At 43.1% G+C, this 18,407-nt stretch overlaps 1 protein-coding gene across 14 annotated transcripts in view; it reads left to right on the top strand.

Annotated features, from left to right (window-relative positions):
* PTPRF (protein tyrosine phosphatase receptor type F) overlaps positions 1-18,407 on the top strand; it is a 382,606-nt gene that overhangs the window by 273,645 nt on the left and 90,554 nt on the right. For 7 of the 14 annotated variants that reach the window (XM_051624854.1, XM_051624859.1, XM_051624865.1 and 4 more), the window contains exons 6-8: positions 1,698-1,886; positions 9,452-9,469; positions 18,184-18,294. In XM_051624854.1, coding sequence (XP_051480814.1) covers positions 1,698-1,886; positions 9,452-9,469; positions 18,184-18,294 — 318 coding nt within the window. The remainder of the gene's footprint in view (positions 1-1,697; positions 1,887-9,451; positions 9,470-18,183; positions 18,295-18,407) is intronic. The other 7 variants (XM_051624857.1, XM_051624861.1, XM_051624860.1 and 4 more) reach the window with 1 other exon arrangement.

Raw genomic sequence — 18,407 nt, forward strand, 5'->3', positions numbered from 1 at the left:
CTTGTTATTGAATGGTAGCTCTGGTGTCATTCCAGTTAAGTTCTGTGTACCTTTTGTCTTTGAAAATCGATGGATAGCAAATTTAAAAAAGACTAGTTTTCATGGTACCTTTCATTTAAAAAAAATTCCATTTATGTTTGGTCATTGTGAGAGAGGTTTCTAGGAATGCCAGTCTGGGAGGCAAAATATGGTTTGTGCTTTTAATAAGCATCAGGAACCATTTTTTTCTTTTAGAAAACCTTGCATGCTTCAGTCACTCTCATTTTCAACAGAAAAAAAAATATTGCATAACATTATTTTGTTTACAGCAGGTGTTGCCTTGTGCTACAGTGCCTGGATTTGCAAACAAAGGTCTTGGGAATTCTCCTGAGATTGTAGGGAGAAATATGTAAGAGTAGCCACAGGCTGTGTTTGTGCCACAGGTGTGGCAATACAGGTAGAAGGAAGCACCTGAAGTGGTGGCCTCTTGCTAGTACCCTCTTGTCAGGAGTGCGGGGTATGGTTCCAGATGTGTGGTGATAGCAGGAAAAATCAGATTGCAGCAAGTTCAGACTCCTCTGGGACTTGGGAAGATGCTGAGGTCTTGTTTGTTTAAACTCTGCAGTGAGCTGGGAGCCTTGCAGAATTAGATTTGTCAGAGAAAAAGGTTTGCTTAAGTTCTCTTAAAACAGGGGAAAAAAGAAACATACTGAAAATAATTGAGTTTCTGGTGCTTTAAAAGCTTCTTAATGTTCTTCAAGTTCTTTTTTTCTGCAAAAGTATGTCCTTTTGATTGCAGTTCAGGCTTAGCAGAGTACAGTACATCTTGCCATAGAATGAGTAAATGAGCTCTGTTCTGCAGCTGCTATTGAATGACGATGTTGGAGCATGCCTTGGCTTATCAGTGAAGGCTGCCTAATGTATTCCACACAGCCTACCTGAGCGTGCTCTGCAGCAGCAAACCCGATTAACTGTTTTTGTACCTGCTGTATGAATGGTTTTAGCAGTTATGGGGGTGCTTCATTTTATAGTATTTCAGTAAGACATGCCAGAGCATGCACTGGCCATTCCTCACACACCTCTATTGCTCTCTGCAGCCCAGAAAATGCACCAGGAGCTTGTCACAGCACAGTCTTGCAATGCAGCTCATGAGCAGAGTGTGGCTCATTAGCTTTACATTCATTAGTTCTTAAAAGCCTTCTGAATCAGATTTGGGGGCATGAGGAAGAGATTTACAGTCTATCCTACCAGTGTGACAGAATGTTCCTAGTCAGAAAAAGAGAAAATGGGCCTCTCTGGACCACTCTAAGGGGTTTTATGGCTTAGCTGTTGTTTTTCAAGATGCCTCAAACTATTTGGCTTTGTGTTTGTCTGTTATCTTCAACTCAGGCCTCCCACAAAAAGGCAAATACCTGCTTTTACTGAATTATTAACAACAATAGACGGAGCTTACGTATCAATGAGAATTATGGACGTTTCCCAAGGCAATTGATTTAAACAGAGTTAAATTTAGTGGAAGCTTCTATTGGTGTAATGAATGCTCATTATAGAGCCTAATATGCTTTAAGGGCTTGAAAACCTTCTCAGTAGGGAAGTCAGACTGCTGTTTTCCAGCAGAGGCACAGATGCTGTGCCATGGCACTGCTGTCATTATAACTATATCCCATCACTGCGCCCAAACATTTCTCTTTAACCTTGTGTGTTTTCATTTATTGCAGAAGACCACCTCCCAGCTGGCTTCCCAACCATTGACATGGGCCCACAGCTGAAAGTGGTGGAAAAGGCCCGCACAGCCACAATGCTCTGCGCTGCCAGTGGTAACCCTGATCCTGAAATCTCCTGGTTCAAGGACTTCCTGCCTGTAGACACTGCAACAAGCAATGGGCGAATCAAGCAGCTCCGCTCGGGTAAGGTTGCAATGCAAGTAAGCCTTCCCTGCTTCTTCACTCTTCCTTCCTTTTCTCTTTCCTTGCTGCTGTTATTTTTTCCCTGAAATGCAATTCCAAAGCCAAATGTCAATTTGTTTTTGAGCTTGTTTCTTTTACAATATAAAAACAGTTTTTGGAGCTGATCCTCTCTGGCAGGATATCATGTCTTGTTAAAAGGAGACAGTAGAGTGGTGTCTACTTCTATGCTTGCCTTCATCAGCTCGGGACAAGTGGTCATGCCTTTCGGAACATCACCCGGATTACTTTTTCAGTAGACCATCTTGACGTTGTCCCATGTCCTTCGTAGGCTCAGACATTTCACTACCAACTCAACAGGTCTCAGATGATTTTAATAGAAGCACAGTTGCAAATTAGGATGATGAGATATTGGTTGATATTTTACAATCATTGGTCACGTACTACTTCACTCCTTGCATAAACTCTGCAAGATCATGCTCTGCTTTCTGTTGAGATCTTTTATCATCCTTGCTGTGAGACACCAGAATAATAAAGAAAAATCCAAGAAGCTTCAGTTCTGTGGATTTCAAAGGAGGGTGGATTCAGTTTTGAAATATACAGTTTCCTTCTGATTTTATTGGTAAGCCAAATACTAGCTTTCGGAATACAGATGGTTAGTTCTTGTGGGTGGCTAAGAATGCCACCATTTTAGCAAGAAACTCTTTGTTTTTCTACTGCATTGTTCAGTCTCCCAGGACTGTAAGGCACGTTAGAGAATTAAAGAAAATAAAGAATTGCTTTATTGACTGATGAAGTGCAACTTCCCAACGTGAATTGCAGTTCCTATTTAACAACTCAAAGTAGCACTACACAGCAGCACTACACAGCAGCTTTAGTCTGGGGGAAAAAAGCTCACAGTATCCTACACAAACTACAGAAGGGTACAGAGCTTTGGTCTGGAAAGGTCTCACACTTAAATAAGAAACAGACTGCCTTGCCTGGCCGCAATGGATCTCTAGGCACTGAAAAGCCTTTTGCTATGAGTTCTGCTGCCAGGGCAACACCATCTTCCTCCTAGCAAGGTGAATATCTTGACACATTTTCCCGTAGCAGGAGCCCTGTGCATAAATCTGGTGATGCTTGGATGATAAGAAGTAGGCTTGTACCTGGGGGAGTGGGTAATGAGACATCACTCTCATCAAAAATAGAACCCAGCCTCACACTCCCGATCCCACCTTGATGTACCAGTGAGTGCTAATTATACTAATGCATTTATAGCTTATGAAATTTCCCAGTGACCTTTAGCTTATCTCTCCCACAATATGGTTTAATCTTGATCTGTTTGTGCTGAAAGAAAATATCACACTTGTTAATTATTCTGAGAAGCTTTAGGAAGCAGCAATAGGGAAGTGCACATGGATGTGTTTCACTTCACAGCTGACTAAATCAGCATCAGAAATTACCATAAATGAGCAGCAAGGCTGCTCCTGATGCACTTGCTGTACATTCTCCAGCTTTCTTTTCGCAGGTACTTGGCTGCCTCTCTACCAGCTGCTTCACAAGTTTAGTGAGATAGAAAGTTTAAAAACAAACTGATAAAACCTGTCACTGTGTCCAAGTTTTGCTTCCTATTCGCTGTTCTGGAGCAACATCTCAATTGAATATTTCGCCTGGGATTCAAACTCTGGAGCTGGCTGCTTGCTGAAGACAGTAATTACCAAGGGAGGTGTCAAGGGAACCTTTTAGAAATCAATGAGCAGCACACATACTCAGACTTGCAAAAGAAATTGATTATCTCTTTAATGTAATAAGAGAGGCTTCCACAGTTCAATGCAAGAGATTTCCAAATATGAGTGAAGTTTTATTTTCATGGACCTTACACTAGAATGCCAAGATTCACCACAAGGCTCTGCTCCACCTCTGGCATGAGTGGGGAGCAGGAAGTTTACCACTTCTCACGGACCAGAGCTTAAACCCCTGCTTGCATTTGTGGCTTCTTCCTGTGTTGGTAGTTGATATAAAAGAGGGCCTGCACTTTGAAGTGCCTGAGTCCCACTTACCTGACTGCAGCCACCCTCTGTGACCAATGTGATGGGTTGAGCAGTCTCTGATCCGTTCTGCAAGGTGCTAATTGAGTTCTCCAGCATTACACCGTATTGAACTCAAGTTGTTTTTCAAAGAAAAGAGTATTTAAATAGATCCCTCATTATACAGGAGAGTTTAATAGTTTGCAAAGTCTCTGCTCCATTAAGATCATATCTTACAGCCAGCCTGGCATATCTGCATAAATGTCAGTTTATACTATCTCAATCTAAATATATGCTCATTTAATTTCATTTAATTAAAACCCAATAAAAGCTAGACAGATGTAATACAGTTAAAATAGTTACAGCATGGTGTGAGCCCAATATCACAGGTATAGAGTGTCTGACCTTCAACGAGTACATAATATATTATTATTCAGATATACTAAATATAGGTCATAAAGGTCAAAGCAGCTTTGGAGTCTGACTTGGAGAGGGGGTTGAGGGATGATGTAATTTCTCCAGGCTTCTAGTGTGGAATAAATTGCTAGAGGTAAAGCAGCAGCATGTTTGGGAAAGGTGCTGTCTTCTGACACTCACAGTTATGTGGGCTGGCAGTGCTCCGGGGGTTTCAGACAGGTCTTTGAACTTGCATTCAGTCAGATCACATGACCAAGGGGCCTCTGAACATGAGTTTCTAAAGGTCTGTTCATCTTCTGTCAAGGTACTAGAGAGTTTGTGGTTTAAGACAACCAAGTTGTCATCTTAGTCTCTTTTAACCCCAGAGGACTGGTCTTTGTCAGGAGCAAATACACAGTTGATAAATCTGTCCTGTATGCTACTGACCCTCATTTACTTATTACATGTATATGTGTTTATATGCATTTTTCTCATTAAACCTTTTGACAGTTAGCATAACTCTTTACATTTAGAGCACTTTTTCCCCCCTTTGTCCCCAGTACATAGCTTGTTCCTCCAAAGTAATCCTTAGCTCTTTTTTAAGTCCAGCTGTTTTGCCAGTATGTGTTGGGCTAATTACTCTAGAGATAAGAACACAAATAAACACAGATTTTCATGTCCATTGTCACAGTTCAAAGCAAAATCAAGTTCTCTAACTCATGCTGGTTGAAACAAAATTCTCCCTTGCTTATCTTGCTAATGCTTCCCACCCCTTGTTGAGAGGCTCAGGACAGCTCCCTGTTCACCCCCAGGGTGCAGAGCTTCAGTTGTTGCCTCTCAGTCACTGACACAGGAGCTAAGGCCAGCTCTGGGCTGGGAAAGCTCCTCATCATGCTAACTCATTTAAAACCTTTTTGGCTGAACTGATTTTAAAACTCTCCAGGCATTGTAGGTGATGTATACATGAGTTCTGGAGGCAAGGGGCAGTGCTACACCTCTAACCATGTTTTAAAATTAATTGATGATTTGGCAGAAACTCTCTCAGTATAGATCAGATTGTACTGATGCTTCACAGTTCTTCTGTAAAGATTCTTGGATCACAAGGTCCTGAAGATTTCAAAGCAACTCTGATGGTATTGATATCCTCAAAACTCTTAAATGTTTCCAGTGAGTTTCAGAGTTGAAAAATTTCTCTTACACCTTCACTTCAGAAAACTTATTAACAAAATGCCAAGTTAGTATAAGTAACTATTCTGAATCATACCTTTGCTGTATAAGGAAACTCCAGAAATTCAGGGAGCATTGTCATCTTTCCTCTAGTAAAGAACTTAGTACTACAACAAGTACTGTTCTATTTTAATCACCTTCAATTAACTTACTTATGGAACTGTGCACTAGACCCTAGTGTGGCTTTCAGGCAAGTATCAAAGAGGGCTCTGCAGGTGTATTCAGTCACTCTCTGGAAAACTGTAGGTGCCTCTAACAAAGAAGCAGCATGAACCAGCTCACCAGATTATCTTGCTGCTTTTATTCTCTCATAGTGAGCAGCAAACATTTTCATTTTAGTCTTGATCCTATAGGTGGAAGCATTACTTATTTGGAAACAAAAAGAATATCCAACATGCACAGAACAAACTTGCAAAAAGAGGTGGTGCCTGTCCAGTGAGATGGCAGTGCCGGCCATATCCTGCTTCACTGGTAACAGCCAGCAGTCAGTACCCAGAAGAAGACATTCAGCTTCTTGCAAGAAACAGCTTTCAGTCCAGATACCAGATGGGCATTGACTTGGGAAAAGGTGTGCAAGGACAGCCCAAAAGAACGAGGATAGGGTAGTGTTACCTAAAAGGATCAGGAAACCCACACAAGGATGGATGGTCTCTCAGAAGGGACTGACTGGACAAGGGTTAAAGCAATATCAAAGCCAACCAGTTTACAGATGAAGTTTTATGTCCTGGAAGAACCTCTGCTGCATGTCTGGGTCTTGCTGTATGTGGCGCACACAGCAGTGAGGGGATACACACACACTCCCTGTTGAACTGCTGGCAATGAGTCAGCCTTTCTTGTAGTACTTTCACTTCTGAAAATAGTTTCCCCTAAAACTATGTTAAGAAGCAGCCCAAAGTGCTGTCAGAGTTCTCTGGGATTCCATGTTGCACTTCGCTGGTGCCCTGTTGCAGCCAGCAAGAGCCTTGATTTCTCTGTTTGATGTTGCTCTCAAGTGATTTTTTTGGTGGTTTAGGTTCCTACAAGGAAGAAGTGTGTTGATAAGTCTGGGGTAAGTTTGTGTCAGCACAGTCAAGTCCATTCTCCAACAGAGTCTGTCCTCGAAACTTGAAAATACTAATACAAATAATCCCATGGGGTTTTCCAGTGTATCATCCTCTGTTTTGCCTTGCTTTGGGCACCTGGCTTGTGTGCTTCCAGTACACAGAGGCATTGTCAGGGTCAGCATTCATTTCTGACTGAAGTGCATGTATGGCGTGTTGTTCAGTGTCTGTTACCATGAAGGGGAAATAAACTGTTTCCTTATGAGCATTTCCAACCTTGCAAACACGAGAAATTGGGTTTGAGGTTTGATTTTGGGGTGCCCTTTGCATAAAGCAGTCTGGTGATCACAGGGCACAAGTGGGCCTCAGTAACCATTCAAGAGATGGCACCTCAATCACTTGATGGACGCTTTTTTATGTCGGGACTCTGTGGCCTGTGTGCTGTGATTTGGTCCCTTCAAAGGGCACCCTGAAGGACAACAGCCAGAGATGCATTGTCATGTGAAGGGCAAATGGAAACTTTTTCTTCCTTCTGGATGAGGAAATTTGAGGTCCAACAAAAAAGCCTTGTGCATTCTCTGTAATGGTGTCCTCCAGTCGAGGAGTCAATGTCCTAACTTTGTAAAGGTGAGAGAGATCCAGAACAAACACTGCGCTAAATACATCAAGCCTCTGTGCTGCTCCCACAAGGGTTGGCTTACATTCAGAGGCCAAGGGGGATTGGGATTTAACACAGGAAAAAATGAGCTGGTCACACTTACTTTTGAGGGAATCTGATTCAAGTATGCAGTTGCTCCTAGAGCTCTGTGTGTACGATCGAGTATTAGAGAAAGGGTTTAGCCTCTGCGGGGTGTAGATTTAAAGACTGCTGCAAATCTTTTCAGTTCTAGGGCAGAACAGCAAACCCTGTTTCATCCAGATGAGAGAGAAGGAAGTCCTGTTTTCTGTCCCTTGGGCATGCGCTCAAAGTCATTGCACCATTCCTGTGGGAAGTGATGCACTGTGGTGATGCTTTTCTTAACTCTGAGATTTGTGACATGGGTGGAGGGACAGAGGCAAGGGAGGCCCTTGACCAAAACAGGAAAAAAATATCACTTGGCAAACTTTCCAAATAGGCAAAAAGAAATAACCCTGTTTTCCATGGCTATGTTATTCCATGCGAGTTATCTCTGGGTATGACCGTTCTGTCAAGGGTAGCAATAGTTACTAAGATAGATAACTAAGCAGCAGATTTATTATTGCAAGGGAGAGATTACCCACAACTTCAGTCACTGCAAGATCTTTCCTGATGCTTCAGTCATGTGTGAGTAGAAAATGTTAGAAACTATAACCAGACATAAAGTTAAAATGGAGTAATGTCATCTTGGCAGAGGAAACTGCGAAAATGAGTAGTTTGAATTGCTGCTCCTGCTTAGAGAAAGGACTCTGCCTAAAGGAAGGATAGTTAGGAAAGAAAAAGAATAAGTATAAATATTGTAGTTACTTTTTAAGAGGCAACTTAAACATGCTTAAAATATGCCTTCTTTGTATTTACAGAAATTCTTTTCTGTCTTTCTTTCCCGTTGGGTGATCATTGTTGTGGATAATGGAATGAGCTGTAAATCTGAGATATACGACACTCTTGTATGAATACTGGTATTTATTAATCAATACACTGAACATGATTTGACACACTCTGTCCTGTTTAACCCTGTTTTTCTGTCTGTTTAAACTCCTCAGTTTTCTTTGGTAAGTGCTTGGTATTCAGATCCTACAAATCTGCATAAAACCAACACATACCATGAACTGCCTACAGATTCAATCTGCATGAATCTCTCCCTTATACTAACAGCCTTCATATGTGCAAAATAAGACCAAGGGGACAAAAGTGGGGATTAGAAGAGTTCCTTGCCAATTTGCCCAGCTGGAGCATCTTCCTTTCAATCATGCTTTGCTATTGATTGTACGCTGAGCTCCAGACACTGACCAGTGGACCCTCCACTTGATAAACACATTGACCTCATAAAAGAAACCTTTATAGATCGTTGCAATAGGATAACTTAACCTCACTCCCAGAGAAGCCCTCCTTATAAGATACTCTTCATTATAGCATGTAAAATTATCTCCAGTGCCTTATAAAGAGGGTAGGGATTCCTTTCTCCAGCAAACATCCAAATTAGGCAGCAACAACAGAAGTCTGGCTAGCAAGCCATTGATACATTACCAGAAACTACTTTATTTTGAAGTATTTCTTTATATGAAGTTAATTCTGCATGGCACCAATTTCTTTGCCAGAGGAAACCTGATGCAAGGGTTATGCAAATGCGGAGAATGGCTCAAAAATTATTTGTTACACTCTCTCCTTAGTTTAATTTCTTTAAGCAAGCAGATTTTGTCCCACTGGTCATTCTAACCTTGAAGCAAAATTGCACTAGCGCCTGCTACCATGCGCTTTCCACCCCTCCTGCCCAGCACACTCACAGTTACACAACCCCCAGGACACCCCCTCCTTGTTCTGTATGAGGAATGGAGGGGCACTGCACCATTTTCCCAACGTGTCCTCCATCTCAGTTGCTTGAATAGTGGTGTGGGTGAATGCAAGTGGAGAGGCCAGCCAGCAACGCCACCTCAGCAGCTTATTTTGGCCCCCATTCATGAGGGTGGTGGCTTTAATGGCAAGATACAGGGCTGGATGCTGCCCTCCAGGAAGTGATGAGCTTTACTAACGTCCTGAGAGTGTCGCTGACTTTTATTGCACATCAGTTTCTTTTTGTTTATTCCTGTCGTGCTAATACAAATTCTAGCTTAAAAAAAAAAAAAAAAAAAAACTTTCTGCTTTTTAGTTATAATTTTCTTCTTTTCCTCTTTGTACTAATGCTTCTCTCTAATCTTATTTGCATTCAAATTACCTCACCAGGTGGTACACCAATCAGAGGTAAGAATGCTGAAATGTGCCTCCAGTTGTCACGTCACTCCATCTCCTGTCTGCCTTGTCCCTTCTGGTGTTTCTCATCTCCAGCTTTTACTCTCAGCCCTAACTCTGCCAGTGCTCTCACTCATCTGCACTCTCGCACTAGTGTGTTTATTTCGGTTGGTTTTTAGCTTGATTTCTTGTAGACTCATCCATTGCAGTTTTGCACTGTTGAAAGGGGGTTATTCAGTGGAAAGTTTGCAAACTGGAAAATGGTCCCTGGCCTTTGCCATGGGAGGGTTGACATCTCCTGCAAGCCTCTGAACTTCCTGCACAGTTGTGTCCTCTGAGGTTTTGTGTCTAGGGCGTTTTAGATTAATTGCTTTGGTTTAAGCACAAGGAGGTAACATTTTCACAAGAGAACAGTCAAATTCTTCTCTGCTGCTGCTGACAGGCATAAAACTCTAATCAGAAGGAGATAAATTCTTGAAAGTTTGAGCAAATATGGCTCTGGGATAATTAGCACCTTTGTTTGCTTTCCTCATGTTTGCCTTTCAAGTGTGCTAACCCTCTAATGTGGCGGCAGGGTAGAGGACTACTGCCCTAGACTCCCCTTTCTGAGCTGGACATTCCAATGTTACTTTGCAGAACAAAGATTTGTTTTAAATAGATTAATCAGAAGCACATCTGGCTTCTTTAAACTTTAATTAATTAAACCAACCCCCAGCTTGACAGCCCAGTGTACACAGTCCCTGGCTAGTTTTCACAGCCTTGTATGCACCAGTAATGACTTTCCAATTGGAGTGTTGTCTGTTCTACCCTAAATGCTCAAAGCTGTCCCTTTAGATTAACTTTAGTGTGTTAATCAGCATTACATGCTAAGGTCCTTCTGAATTCTCTTGTGATTTTGGCTACCCCTGTTTACTGACCCCTGGATTTCTTGACAGAATGACTACCACCTACAAATCCAACACAGCCTCATTTATTCAGTTTTCCCCTTCTCCCTTTTCCTCTCTTTTTCCTGAATCACTGCTAAAAGTTAATAATCTTGACTCTTTAGAACTGGTTCTGTTGCTGGGGGTTAATGTTTTCAGCTCCCGCTAAGTGGTTTTAGAATAAATGTGAATTGCCATTTTATGCGTATTTGCATTAAGTTGCCTCTGTAGCAAATCTGGGTCAGGGAAAAATCTGCGAACCTCATTTTGATATGAATGGGCTTATATATCTGTCATTCCTCCCTTTGGAATGCTGGAGATTGACAGCTGTGATGTTACAAGCTCCTCAAACTATTTCTTCATCTCCTATTTCTACTGCAAATCCTAAAATGAAATGACAGATTGAATGCTAACTAGCTGAGTGCTCTGAGCTCCAGCCGTGCACGCTGAGCGTGCAGCGTCCCAGGGCCTCCCCACATGCTCGCTGCGCGCCCGCCCTGCCTGATGACATTAGTGACTCAGCACCAGAACCGCGTGGATGCTCCATACGTCCTGCTTGGGAACCGAACACATCTCTGTGAAAAGAACTCTCCATCTCATGAAACATAAGTTCTCCACATCCCCACCCCTCCTTCCCACCCCCGTCTGAGTCCTGATGAGGTATTTTAAGAATGTTCTTGACATTATTTAAAATATATGTGTCCTGTTTGAATGTCAAATATGACATTTCTGTGAGAGCAAACAGAAGCCACGTGCTGCTCTCTGGCTTTTCCCAGAGGATTTCTGTCAGCCTAATGCCTTTTATTTAAAATGGAGGTCATTGAATTCCTAAAGATAACGACAGATTAGATGAAAGTGCTTTTATTATGGTGAGGTTGTGTCCATGTAGAAGTGACTGTTCTGCCATGTTCTATACCCAGCTGCACTCTTGTTCCTCATTAAGGTAAGTTTGATGCTTTGGAATCCATTCATTTGGTCTGAAAGGAAGGGTGAACTAATGACTCTTAATGAACCCTTTTGGTAATAATGTTTGGGGGTGGAAAGGGAGGTTTTGGGTTGATTTAATTGCTGCTGTTACTGTCACTATGAGTTACGTGTTTTGAGTACTTGGGATGTTTGAGTGTTACCCAAGGCCTTTGTGCTAGAGCAGGAGCACCCACTCACAGGGGGCAGCATGTGGCTAGCGGGAGGATGATCCAAGAAATTCTACCATGCATCCCTCTCTAAACGCCTTGTTTGACCTGACACACCTGGTTCTTTCTGTCCAGACATCTGTCTACCCTGAAATGGAAGGAGCTCCCATCTGTAATTCAGAATCTCAGTTTGTAGCTTCATTCTTTACTCTTCTGGGACTGCCTCAGATAGTCATTTAATCTTGAAATCCTTATTTGTTCCTCAGAAAGACATGGAGCTGGCAGGTGCCCATCAGATTAGGCAACAGCTAGCTTCTTACAGTGACCCACCAATAATATGAGTAAGTGCATGTTTAAGCAAGTTCTGCCCCATTCTTATTTCCAAAGTAAAACAGATTATGTTCATTTCTAGCATTTCTGTGAATTGAACTTGTTCGACCTTTCATGAAACCTGGCTGCTGCATTTTCCTGCCCCAGGCTGTAAGAGAGAGCAGAGCAGTGTTGTATTTCTGGTGGGTGCTGGACTGCACAGACATTAGATCAGATGCACATGAAGAGGTAAAGAAAATACCATCATCTCAGGCATTTTCCCTCTCCAGTCAGATTTATTTGTTACTTTTCTGTCACCAGAGGAAATATCTGAGGTTCCTATACATAAGAGTAGTTTTTCCCTGCAGACGTCAGCATAGCAGAGGTCTGTCTGAATTAACTTTAGATCAGCTCACTTGGGTGTCAGAAGCTGTCTGAGAAACCAGGTAAACACCTGCACCGACTTCTGCTATAGCTGCAGCTAAACCTTTTCCAGTCCTGAGCAAACTGGTTTAAATATAGCTCCAGTACTTCGATGCTATCCTGTGAGCTGGAGCATAAAGCTAACCAAAGAGATTAAAGGAAGCTAAAAAAATTTTGCTGTTTCTTTTTGAGTATGTGTTTGTATATCTGATTGCACTTTGTATATGATAGGATTTTTTTCCTTTTCTTGAGCTTTTTCAGTCAAAAAAATGGCAAGAATAAAGCAAAAACTACATTATACACTTTCAGGAGCAGTGTCGGGGAGTTTGGGAGGAATGATGCTTAGAAATGCTTGTAATGCCATGTTTCTTACTGTTGGGGTTCAGATTGACTCATGTCCCTTTAGAAGCAAGCACACAGAGGTGTTACTGTGCATTTGGCAGTGCTGTAGTTCTGCTTCTGATGCTGAGTCCCCTGAGATTTCCTGTACCTGCTGGTGAGAGATCAGAGCATCCTGAAACTCTGCTAAGGGACCTTGTGATGCTGAGCACATTGGGTCTTCTCCATTTCTGCTTGAGTCTGGCTCAGTGGCAGCAGTTGAGTGCTCTCAGCAGCTCCCTGTGGTGCACAGGAGAGTGATTTCTCAGCAGTGCTGCCATCCAGAGCAGGCTCCTTGCATGCCATTCTCAGGCATAATGACCATAATGAACAATAACAATGAAAATGTATTTGTAGTTACCTTGTTTTGCATAACTGTCAGTGCTGATGGCTGGTGGAGGCTAGGTGCAGTCCTCTGTAACAGCTGGGAGATGCTGCTCTTAAAAACTACCAAAAAATAGTTAATATGGGAAATGCTTATTTTCATGATTAGTGACTCTTGCATGGTTTTGGTATCTTGTAGGTTTTCACAGCTCCCATGGCAAGTATTGGTTATCTTGGGCAGCAGTCGGTGTCAAAGTCCAGCTCCCTCACTGTCAGGGCTTCCTGGTGTGTCTTTTTCCACCATATTCACATTTATAGGTCTGTTTTTGGTCTGGGCTTGCCTCTGGCCTTGCTTCATAGCTCCCCAGATTTTATTTGGAGGATTCTCCTTCTCTGGGATGGAATTTTTAACAGAAAGGGGATTGGGACTCACACCTGAGTACTGGCTGAAGGGATAATTAAGAATACTGCTTCAGAAATCGTCTGTGGGGGAAGCTGGTGGGAGGCAGGGGGAAGGAGAAGGGAAGGGAAGGATTTGGGGTAGCCACATTCTCTAATGTGCAAGGTGTGCAAAATTTCCTGTTCCCTGAGAGGAAGAGCCCTGGTCAGGTAGCTGAGTTCATTAACATCAACCTTGCAAGGCCTTTCCTTAGCTGAGTGCTGTGACTGCAGCCTGGTTCCTCTGACTCTTGGGTACTTACAGGAGAATTTCATTCTTGTCTAATTTTATAACCAGTGCAAAAGGTCAGTCCCCATCTCTGAGCCAGGGGGTCTAAGGCTGTGAATGCCTCTCTAGAAGTGGAGCAGCTCTCACTGCTGGGGATGGAGCTCCGACCTGAATAGATAGGGAAGAGCGTTGCCCCAAGGGGCTTAGCTCCATGTGGTGCTGTCTGGGAGAAGAGAGTACAAGCACCCAATGACAGAGCAGGATTTCAGAGATCATTTTTATGGCAGCTTAGAGCTTTTTACATGTGGTTTGTCACCTAGAGGAAAGAGTAACAAGAACTCTGTGGTACAGCAGTACCCAACACTGCCAAGAAGTGGCCCTTATTAGGATCTACCTTCCCCATGGTCTATGCAGTGCACTTTTTAAATGCTTCTTTTAACTATGTCACTGCAACTAATGATTCTGCCTGAGCACAGATATATTTGGATAGATAAGTATCTTGGAGAGCTGCTCATGGGGCTGCTGTCTGTGTCTGAGTTTAAAGAGAAGAGCTGGGGGGGAAGCTCAGAGAGGATGGGAAGGGACTAGCAAGGAGACACCAGCACAGACTAAAGAACCTATAAGGAGTGCTTGTCAGGCAGCAGTACTGTCTTCTGCTCTCAGTTCCAAAAAGCTGTGCCTTGTCACCATTCTCCTTGGCACTAGAGAGCAACCAGGGGTTTTCCCCAGGAGCTGTCAGGTCTCTGGTAAGCGATGTTATCAGGAAGAGATCTGAGCCACAAGAAAGAGTGACATGACATTGCAGCCTGGTGAGGAATGGCTGCCCCTCTTCTGCTGGAGCCCTGCTGTGGTTCAGGGTACTTAGGAGGCAGTGGAGGTCGAGTGGTGCTCAGCAGGGAGAGGTTTCACTCTCATGAGCACGTACTGTTGCAGAGCCCCATGACCTCCCAAACAAGCTGTTCAGTGCGCCTCTCAGTACACACACACACACACATCCTGATGGTGCATGGTCCTCATGCATCCACTGAAGCTACACTGTTTCATTGCACATCAGGACTCAACCATGTGAACAAGAACAGGACACCTGACACAGGAGCACTGGCGGAGTTCCTTTAAGAAGTCTGCAGTAACATCCTGTGCTAACAAGACCTTACTCAGCCACTTGTGCAACATAAATCCCAAAAGTAATGAAGAAAAGTAAATCAGCCTTCCTAGCCCTGGTTTGCAGAGGCACAGAAGATTATAAGACAGGGCAGGAAAGAAATAGAAATAGAAACAGAATAGAAATTGGGTCCTTTGCGCTTGTCAAAGCAAAGAATTCACTTCTGAGGGTCTTTGGATACAGCTTCCAATGAACTTCAGGGAACAGAGCTACTCAGGACTCAGTTCTTCCTTTCCTGTAGCTCCTTGTGTCCTGTCCAGCCAAGAGTTGAACCCTCCAAGAGTTGAAGGTATTGCCTTTCTCTGGGATGTCTGAACTAGGGCCTAGAGCATTTTACACCTGGGGAATTTTTCCCAAGGCTCAGATGCATTTATGTTTCCAGCTTTCTGATACCAGCAATGTCTGAGCTTCTTAACTTTATTCATAAATCTCTGTATCCTGAGATACCCTACACTTTCTTGTACCTGTCACACAGTTGTAGGTTGTCTTTCAGGAAAATCCCTGTAGTCCCACCAGCTGCCATCAGTTTACCCATAATCATTCCACTTTCTGCCAGGTATCACTGGTACTGTGAGATCAGTATGTTTATCTAATGAAGATTTATTGTAGTAACTGACTTCTTTCTGGTTTGCTTTAGAGGTTTACATAAACTTCCCTCTGCTTTCTGGGTTCTCTTGCTCCTGACATGCCATAGTTTGAATGGTCATGCCAACCCAGACAAAACTAGAATCCCTTACCTTGAGTCCCTGAGCAGTTTGTAGGTGGTTCCTGACACATTACGTGTTTGTAGTATGACTCTAGAAATCTGTCCACACTGGCTGCAGAACTGACAGGGAATAAGAGCATGTAATCTGAAACTCACTGCTGCCCTCGTTTTCTTCATCATCTTCTGTTTTCCTCTTCTCTCTCCAGCACTGATGTTGAGATCCCTAGAGATATAAAATAATTTGACTAACCAACATTTAAGAGGCATGGTGATTGCAAATATAAATGTTATAAAATACCAGTGTTATGTGGCTAAATGGCTAAAAGGGGCATCTAAAAAAGTATGTGTTCATGGCAAAAATATCTAGGGATCTTACTTTTTTCTACTGATACCACTGCCTGTCACCTGAAGCTGGCTCTGCTTTCAGCCCAGCCAGTGGATGAGAGCTACAGGTTAAGTCAGGAGTTAGAGTCTTCCTCTGGGTGATGAAAGCCACTCTTTTGTGTGGTTTTTTCAAAGTTTGGGTATGGTTTGCAGCGAACAGCTTTTCCCAGCCAAGCCTGATGTAGGCACTCAGAATGAACTCTGCAGCACTTGCATGCCCAGAGTAATTGAGCAGAAATTAAGAAGGGGATAATCTATAGTAAGTTCCAAGAAAATCTTCCTGATAGCATAACCGGGCTGCAGCATCAATTCCTTGAAGAAGTGATGAAAGACCTATCACTGGGCACATATAAAATAGAATTGGACAGAACACAAGTACATTTACAACAGGGAGCAATCCTGCCCTGGCCCCTAGGGATGCACAAGATAACCTAATAGGTCTTTTCTGTTTCTAGAGTCTTGTCAATATTGGGAAGCTTCCTCCTGCTCTGCTGCCTGTCATGCTGCTGCCTGCTTGAAGGTGTTTTTCCCGGGCAGCATGTAGAAATTCGGTGTTCTCCCTGAATTAAGCAGCAGTGCTCTGTGTGCTTTGGCCTGTGGGTGTCCAGAGAGTGCTGTGGCTAGGGAAAGCTGGCAGCTCCTTTCGTTAGTAGGTGGAAAGTCTTCTGCAACGAAGCTTTCTCTGTCTATCTGAAGCCTCATTTCCAGCACTAATGCAACAATAGGGAGGGCTCTGGACATCATTTTTATTATATGGCAGAACCTAGGGAAGTTCATTTTTCCCCGTGACATACAGACTTATGCTACAGTCTCAATTTATCCTTCTAAATAATGTAGGTGGCAGTGGCTGATTCACATTAGTTTTTCTTCTGTTCTGATGATATGAAAAACTGAGTTTGACCTCTGCAGCTTGAACCAGCAAGAAGGGAAAAGGCAATTTCACCAGCTATTCTCAGTGCCACTCTCAGTGGTCGTTTTGAACCATGGAAGGCAAAAATGAGTTCAAATTCTTACAAGCAAAGGGGTTAATGTTTTCTTTTAGTTCAGTATATGGTCTCTGAGCAGAGTTCCCTTCTTAGAGGCAATCCTAAGCAGCAGAATCTGAGCACTTGGAGGCATTTTAAAAATCATTCCCAATTGCCTGCGGGAAGCAGGCTGAGCACCAGCCGCTTCAGTGTCTGGCCAATGGCCCTTTGCTCCTACAGTGCCAGCTTGCTGTCATATGCATCTGCTTCTTTCTTTCTGTGTCTCCATCTTTTAGTCCAGTCCAGTCTTTTAGACCAGTTTTGCAGTCATCTGTGCTAGGCAAGAAGCTGGATGAAAGACCAGCCTTCCAAGCCAAGTGGTGCTGCACACCAGTGGAACAGACTGAGCAGATGAGAGAAAACCACCTCAGACCAGCTCTCACTTCTCCATCATAGACACTCTAGAGGTTCCCCACGTAAATTGCTATTCTGTGTGCTCTGGTGATTGTTGCAATTATTTGGATATGTCCCTCATGCGCCTGGCACTGTAGGGATGAGATCAGATCATATCCCAGGGAACACATGGTCCGGGCTAAGCAACTATTCCTGACCCAAAGCTGGAGGATTAGGCACTGCTGAGACAAAGGGAAGGGTGTCTTTCACCTAAACACCATGCAGTGAATGGGTGTATTGCATTGGTGTGTATCTTTGATGTCTCAGACTGAGCTTCTAATCTTTTTTATATATAATGAAATCTGAAAGGACAAGGAGACCACTGATGTGGAGAAAGCCGATGAAGGGCAAAGTGTTACCGCAGAAGGAGGGGTTCCTGTTGGAAGGAGGGGTGATGAGGTGGGGGAGATGGGACTCTGCCAGTTTCTGCAGGAAGGTCACAATTTGTTGAGCATTTGCTAGGCTTTGTGTGCATCAGATAAGAAACAAACAGCTACGGTTAGTGCTTTGTGCTTGGCTGTTTTGATTAAAGGCTTATTAAAAGTGCTTTTATTAGACAGAAGTCCCATACAAAGCTGTAATTAATAGGTGTGTATGTATGTGTTTTTTTTCTTTATTGAAGCAGTGAATATAAGTGGTTGGGGTAGTTGGAAATACATCAGCAATGGGTTTCCTGTACATTAAAAAAATAGCAGTAATCAATTTCACAAGCTTCTGACAGCAGACTGGGTACCTTTTGGCTGCATGCTGATACCATTGAGTCCAGGGAACATCACACTATATTTATCCAGGAAGAGAATTTAAAAGTGTGGGGCATGGCCTTCCTTTTCTGTGGCTGGTTGTTCAGTTACTAGATTTGCCATAACCTGAATTGTCTGTGTCATTTTGTTTGTGTACAGGAGCTCTGCAAATAGAGAACAGCAAGGAGTCAGACCAAGGCAAATATGAATGTGTTGCAACCAACAGCGCAGGAACCCGCTACTCTGCTCCAGCAAACCTTTATGTTCGAGGTAAGAGCAGCTTCCACCCATGGTGTTCACTCTCCTCCTGCCCAAAAGGCTCCATGACTTTCAGTGAAGGAGTGTGTTCCCTGTCTCAGTACGCTGATCACACTTTGTGGTTT

Source organism: Apus apus, chromosome 7 (genome assembly GCF_020740795.1).
Source record: "Apus apus isolate bApuApu2 chromosome 7, bApuApu2.pri.cur, whole genome shotgun sequence".
In the NCBI taxonomy this organism is placed as follows: Eukaryota; Metazoa; Chordata; class Aves; order Apodiformes; family Apodidae; genus Apus; species Apus apus.